General features: G+C 40.6%; 1 protein-coding gene across 1 annotated transcript in view; it reads left to right on the forward strand.

Moving 5' to 3' along the window:
- The window catches only part of LOC135094952 (LHFPL tetraspan subfamily member 3 protein-like), a 16,376-nt gene extending 13,409 nt beyond the window's left edge, over nucleotides 1-2,967 (forward strand). The window contains 1 exon segment of the mRNA XM_063995492.1: nucleotides 405-2,967. Within this exon segment, the coding sequence (XP_063851562.1) occupies nucleotides 405-601 (197 nt within the window). The 3' untranslated portion in view covers nucleotides 602-2,967.
- Nucleotides 2,968-8,175: the final 5,208 nt, after the last annotated feature.

Consider the following 8,175-nt stretch of genomic DNA (forward strand, 5'->3'; position numbering starts at 1 on the left):
ATTTAAGAAAGAGATAGGAGGGAATTAGTTCTCAAACAGAGTGGTGGATGAATGGAATAGACTCAGTAATCAGGCTGTTAGTGCTGAGTCAATAGGGACCTTTAAAACACTACACAGATTGAAGGATGTGGTTGACAGATGGAAACAGGCAGGCAGGTTTTGTACTGAGACAACAACATATCATTCTGACGGCTTCCTGCACCAACCCTTGTGTTCTTGTATTTAATCCAGGGACCACCATGTGTAGGCCTGATGGCTTCTTGCATCAACCCTTATTACATTCTTATCCCTCCACCTCTTCCCTGCACAGGTCAAATGAACACTGGTTATGTGGGTGACGCTGGCCCGATGGCTTCCTGCACCAACCCTTATTACGTTCTCATCACTACCTCTCTCCTGCACAGGCCAAATGAACACCGGTTTCGTGGGTGACGCTGGCAGTCTGGCCGGCTCCCGAAAGTCCCTCAACCTTCAGCCAGTGATGCTCATGCCCCACCCAGACCACGATCGCTTCTCAGAGTTCTCCCACCACACGGCCCGCTCCAAGAATTCCCCCTATCGTGCCCACTATGCTTCCTCCGTGCAGAATTTCCAGCTGTAGGCCGCCGAGCTTTAGTGATGTGTTTCCAGTAGGCTTTACGAAGTTTTCTTACTCTGGAAGTTTCATTTTTTGGTCTGATTTCATTTATTTTCTCTCTCTCTCTCTCTCTCTCTCTCTCTCTCTCTCTCTCTCTCTCTCTCTCTCTCTCTCTCTCTCTCTCTCTCTCTCTCTCTCTCCAGGGTTTATAAAAAAATTTTCCTTGTTGTGTCAGTTATACCTCCTGTTTAGGTAGGCTTATTTTTTAGTTTCAATTTTCTATAGTTTTTTATACTAGGAATTTTATAGGTTAGCCTTCTCTTCTATTCCTTGAGTTTTAGTCTCCCAGTTGTAGCTGTAGATTTAAACTTTCCCTGATGTTTTTCTTAAGGCTTTATTGTACAGGAGCCTTGTGTTGTAAGCGCCTTCCTGGTGTGAGCATTTATGTCACTCCTGTCACAACCCACCAACAGGGGAGCTCACACTGCTGCTGCCTCTCTGTCACTCCAGGAGGCTCTGCGGCCCAGCCATACCCTCGTGGGATAGCTGTAAACATGCCTGATCGTTAGTTATAGCAATATGTCGACAACGAAATGATTCCAGCCATCACGAATGAAAAACGGAGCACCAACACACACACACACACACACACACACACACACACACACACACACACACACACACACACACACACACAGAAATTTCAGTCACATTATTTTCTTTTGTCTTAATAATGTGCAGTGCCCGGCTGTATAGTTGCAAGGTGAAGGAGGGAGAAGTGAAGCTCCCTGCATTGCTAACAGGAAGCTTGTCAAGGCTCAGCACGCCACGCACAGCAGCCAGCCCACCCCTCACTGTGCCACAGGAAACCAGCCAGGCCATGCACTGTGTTGGCAGCTGATAGTTGTGCCTGGGTTGCTCATCTTAGAATGGTACATCTCTTGTGGCTGTCTTAACCAAGTCACCCTGTCCAGCCAAGCCTTTCCACGACTGTATGAGCACACCAGATGGTTCTCAATGGCTTGAGGTGCGTTTTCTTCACCGCTGCAGGCTTGAATGAACTGCTGTGGTGAAGGTGGCCAGCAACTGAAACTTCTGATCAAGACGAGGTGGAAACGTTGAACTGCACGGCTGAATTGACTTAACCTCCTCATCTCTTCAGAACATCGTCACGTACATAAGCATAGCCGGAAAGTTTGGGCTTGATTAAAAGAACAAACTCTGTGTTCATCTTGGTTCTCCTGCTATGTTGTGTGTGAGCACTGCAGACTGAAGCACCACACACACACACACACACACACACACACACACACACACACACACACACACACACACACACACACACACACACACACACACACACACAGCGGACCACCTCCATGCCATCAGTGACACATTCTTCCACACAGCTGGTTCACTGCTTCTCTATCATAAACTCAATTTGTGCTCCTAAAAAAATGTTTATGTAAATGTTACATTATGAATTTCTTCTTTCAAAAATCTACAGCCTCTTCTCCTCCTCCTCATCCTTCTCATTCTATGAATGCGATTTATTTTCCTCATTTGTTTTTTTCCCCACCCATATTATCACATGTTTTGATGTTTATGGTGTGTGTGTGTGTGTGTGTGTGTGTGTGTGTGTGTGTGTGTGTGTGTGTGTGTGTGTGTGTGTGTGTGTGTGTGTGTGTGTGTGCTTACATAAGTGTGATTCACTGCAAATGAGATTGTAGTCATCTTTGTATCTGTGTGCCTGATCATTACTTTAAAGGTGTGTGTTTGTCATTGTGTCAGGAGTGACCAGCTATTCTCAGTAATGTTTTCCTACGTTTCTCTTTTCAGGATTTTTTAGGATTAGAAAGGCAAACTTGTGACAAAGCTGTTCTAATAATAATTATTATTATTGTTGTCATGATTTTAACAAAATATATTTTCTAAGTTGCAAATTATGATGTTCAGTATTTCGTGAATTATCATTATAGAGCTTTACAAATCTTTTATCGAAAATCGTTATTTGCTTGAAAATCAATTGTGAAGATTATTTTTTGGTGTGTGTGTGTGTGTGTGTGTGTGTGTGTGTGTGTGTGTGTGTGTGTGTGTGTGTGTGTGTGTGTGTGTGTGTAGGCAAGCCTGGCGTCAGTGTGTCAAGGACTGCAGGTGTCGCAGCATAGCATGTTGTGAGGGTCTGCCAGTGCTGTACATAGTAGTGTTAGGTGTGTACACTTGGCCATTCATAGGTTAACTTGATTCCCCGTGGACATAACAATAATACCCCAGTGGTGACGTGTGTATCAAACCATTACAACCTTTTGTATTGCATTTCTAATTGTATTTATGTAAAACCAGAGAAGTCCCCGTGTTTGTATATGGAGGAATAAAACGTTAAGTAATAAGTAGTTTGTGTATAAAACATGTGATATTTGATACTGTCCTATCCACTGGCCTATTGATCATTAATTCCTGACTGGGGAATGCTACCACACTGGGCCCTTCTTTTTCTTCATCTTACTTTTGTTGTCATTGGTCAGTGCTCGTCCCATACATAAAAATCAATCGATCTCAATCAAAAACAGAATGAGGAGCGGCACACGGCGTTTTCCTGTACTTCCAATGCTCAGCTGGTAATGTTTCGAGTCTAAGGGGAAAGGAACAACTGGATCAAATGGAAGGCCCGTGTTTACGAAGCTGTCCTAGCGAGTCTTGGCTATGAAACGTGTCATAACGAGGGCCAGTTGGCTCATTCTTGTCATAAACTGCGCGTCTGTCATAAATCCGCGCGGGATGCTAAGACTGGGGCCCACTCTGTTCTAACGGTTAACGACAAATGCTCCACACAGCCACAATATAGCCGCCCAACATCAGCTCTGGAATTATCTACGCAAATAGGACGTATTGAATTAACTCGGTGATGCCAAACTCACCAGAAGATATTGTTTAGGCCCTGTAGGCATTCTCTTTGTTACCTAGGAACTAGTGGTGTGACAGATACTGTATGACTCTGTTTCCTGATTGCTGTTGTAGCAGACCGCTATGATAGACGGTGTTGGTCATGTCATAACTTATGATATACGACTTATGATAGATTTTCTAAACTATGATACGCATCTGCCATAGTTATGACATATGCCATAACTTTGAAGAATACGGCTCCAGAATGAAGGTGGCTCTCAGTGCTGCCGTTTGACGGAAATTCGTCAGCTAAAACGGATAGACACCAGAGTTGCCAGATTGTTTTGGCCATATTATCGTACTACACAGGTTGAAATTATTGTACTTCTGGTAAAATTATCGTACATATGTAATTATTCCAAATATTATGCAAAACTGCCACTTTCCAAATACAGCAGAATTTAGGTTATATATATATATATATATATATATATATATATATATATATATATATATATATATATATATATATATATATATATATATATATATATATATATATATATTTATATATATATATATATATATATATATATATATATATATATATATATATATATATATATATATATATAGAGAGAGAGAGAGAGAGAGAGAGAGAGAGAGAGAGGAGAGAGAGAGAGAGAGAGAGAGAGAGAGAGAGAGAGAGAGAGAGAGAGAGAGAGAGAGAGAGCATATGTACAACGAAAGACAAGGCAACACACACACACACACACACACACACACACACACACACACACACTGCATAAGCATATGTACAACGAAAGACAAGGCAATACACACACACACACACACACACACACATACTGTAGCCGCATCGGCTGGGCATCAATTGGCTCTCAGGTGATCTGTTTTACTGATCACACCCATCATCGTAGGGTCGAGGAAAGGCAGTTCTCCCTGACACGTTTATTGATGAGGTAGGCATGACCGTAAGAACTGCGAACAAGTTCTCGGTCTCAATTTCTTACAAAATAACATTATAGCGAGAGAGAGAGCATATGTACAACGAAAGATAAGGCAACACACACACACACACACACACTGCATCACCATCTGTACAACGAAAGACAAGGCAACACACACACACACACACACACTGCATCACCATCTGTACAACGAAAGACAAGGCAACACACACACACACACACACACTGCATCACCATCTGTACAACGAAAGATAAGGCAACACACACACACACACACACACACACACACACACACACACACACTGCATAACAATCTGTACAACGAAAGACAAAGCAACACACACTGCATCACCATCTGTACAACGAAAAATAAGGCAACACACACTGCACCACCATCTGTACAACGAAAAATAAGGCAACACACACACACACACACACACACACACACACACACACACACACACACACACATTATTATTATTATTTATTATTACACACACACACCTTGAAATACCTTGAAAAAAACACTGAATATTTACTGGGAGGGACTGGAAGGGAGTTAGGGAAGGTACCACTCTGATAACGTCACGGTTGGGGGGGCTTGTGACGTCACGGCTGGGGGTTGATGACGTCACAGCGGCCGTTATTTACGTACGTACGTATTTCATTTTGAAAATGACCCCTCTAAAAAACGCAGCTAGACAGGAATGCTTTATAAATTCAGACTTGCCACACATTTTAACTAAGGCCAAAAATAACAACACATTTCAAAACGCAGTAGTATTAAAGATATTTAAAAAGAAGTATCTGGAAACTGTTGGAACTTTCACCCCATTTAAAATCGTTCAAATGTCCACCCATTCTGGCTTAAACATAACGGAAAACACTTTAAAAAATCTGAACTATTTTCTAAAACCATTTAAAGTGAGCTACAAGCACAAATAAAAAATCTACCTAAAAAATAATTCAACATTATTGGAAGTTGAACACGAATAAAAACAAGTGTACGGTGCACGCATTTCAATGAGCGGGACGGCAACACACTTAAAAAAACACCAACTATTTTTTAAAACTAATAAGAACCTAGTACAGGCTGAAATAAAAAATCTAGTTATGGGACCGTAAAAAAATACGCCGAAAACGGCCCTCTTATTTACACAAAAACAACGCCAAAATCACCACTTTTCACGCAACACACGCGCTCAAATAACTTAAAAAACAATGAAATATTTTTACAAACCATAAAATCTTAGCTACAAGCCGAAATAAAATACTTCGGAAATCAAGGAAAATAATATTGGAACCGAGGGGGCAGGGGAGCCTTATCCAAGATGGCGGTCGGGGGCCAGGGGAGGGGACGACCAACCCTTCTCACTAATTTAAACCCTCGCCAAACTTAAACTAAGTAATGGCAGGTATATCTGACGAGCGGATATCAAAGCTAGGTCATGTGGCTCCGCTTTGCGACAGTATTGGTTTAAAACACTCACAGATAAGATAGATAATGGCAGATAAATAGAGACGACCCAGATTGTTTACATTTTCATTAAGTTAAATTTTACGGTTTTTAGCAACGAGACGAGGCTGACATAGGGATATATTGTGCTGGAGGTTAGGTGAGATGCGTTAAAATTAGTTAAAACCGTGGATTGTTCAGTTATTCATTAAAAAGTTACGTTAAGTTACCTAAATTTATTCATTAAAAAGTTACGTTAAGTTACCTAAATTTATTCATTAAAAAGTTACGTTAAGTTACCTAAATTTATTCTAACACTTCCTGACCTTACCTTCCCTGTGGTGGTGATGGTGGTGGTCCTGCCTCCTCTTCACTATGGCTGGCTGTCTAACACCTCACAGCCAAACTTTTCTTTATTTTGCTTGTTTTCACCCACTGCTGCCTTAGGGTGTCCACTGCTAGAGCCCACGCCTTCCTCATTACCAACTAAAGAAGGTTTAACTCATGGGTAAGCCTTGGCAGCCACTGTGTAGGCGTGGTTACACAAAAAAAAAAACAAAGTCCGTGAGGCTGGGAGTTGAAACGGACGCGCACTAACACCACTCATAGACGCGACACACTGACTGCACTGGCAGCGTTGCCAGATTGTTTTGGCTATATTATCGTACTATACAGTTTGAAATTATTGTACTTCTGCTAAAGTTATCGAACATATGTAATTATTCCAAATATTATGCAAAACTGCCACTTTCCAAATACAGCAGAATTTAGGTTTTATATATATATATATATATATATATATATATATATATATATATATATATATATATATATAGAGAGAGAGAGAGAGAGAGAGAGAGAGAGAGAGAGAGAGAGAGAGAGAGAGAGAGAGAGAGAGAGAGAGAGAGAGAGAGAGAGAGAGAGAGAGAGAGAGAGAGAGAGAAGAGAGAGAGAGAGAGAGAGAGAGAGAGAGAGAGAGAGAGAGAGAGAGAGAGAGAGAGAGAGAGAGAGAGAGAAATATATATATATATATATATATATATATATATATATATATATATATATATATATATATATATATATATATATATATATATATATATATATATATATATATATATATATATATATATATATATATATATATATATATATATACATATATATACACAGAGAGAGAGAGAGAGAGAGAGAGAGAGAGAGAGAGAGAGAGAGAGAGAGAGAGAGAGAATATATATATATATATATATATATATAGAGAGAGAGAGAGAGAGAGAGAGAGAGAGAGAGAGAGAGAGAGAGAGAGAGAGAAAGGTGTGTGTGTGTGTGTAATGAAAAAACCAACAATGCCCTTAACAAACAAAACACTTTCCTAAATACATATCATTAATAATTGGAGAAAAACTACAGGCCACTTCGTTAAGTTGTTTACTTACTATGTAGGAGATTACTGGTCTTGTTCTTCTATATATACATCCGGCACGTCGTCAGCAGCCGCGGCACCTCTCTTCATTGGAGGAATATAGCACTCTTGATGTCATGTTTTTTTTTATCATTGACTTTGACTGATGGCTTGAAGGTCGTACAGTCTTTTGTTTTCACACGGTTTACACTAGAGAAGCAGCGCTCACAGTCACCATTAGCATGAGGCAAAGAAAGACATCCTAGAGAAAAGTCTGAAACAAGCTTAAACTCTGGGTTTCCATCACTATCCTCCAGAGTTTTTATGGCACACCAAAATTTATCAGGCTGGTTGTAATTGCTTTTGTCCACTTTTTTTTCGCCATGTTGGTAATGGATTCAGGCAGATCTTCTACGGCAAGCCTCCTCCACTCATCGTCCAGTTGCTGGAGGGTAGAATCATCCTGGGCAATGATTCGGGGAAGGTGTGTCGCGAGGGGCACCAAACTTTGCTCTTGCACTTTGCCCTGGATGCCTAGAACACTGTCTGGCTCCAGCATATGCATTCTTGAAAGGACTTCATCTCCGAAATTAAATCTCTTCCTGATCTGTTCTGCTGCTACTATCAAAAATAATCTGCAGTGGAAGCGAAACTCATACATTTCCTTTTTTTGCTTGCTTAATTCTGGATTGTCTGTTATTGTTTTTAAGACAGGTGCACCCAAATACACCTGCTCTAGCATCAGGAACTCACGGACCACAAGTTTTCGTCTGTCGATAATTTAATTCAGTAAAGAACATCTGAAGAGGGCCCCACTGCTCAAGCATCCTTTTCACAACTTTTCACAAGCTTTTGATTCCACCCT

Source organism: Scylla paramamosain, chromosome 47, assembly GCF_035594125.1.
Source record: "Scylla paramamosain isolate STU-SP2022 chromosome 47, ASM3559412v1, whole genome shotgun sequence".
In the NCBI taxonomy this organism is placed as follows: Eukaryota; Metazoa; Arthropoda; class Malacostraca; order Decapoda; family Portunidae; genus Scylla; species Scylla paramamosain.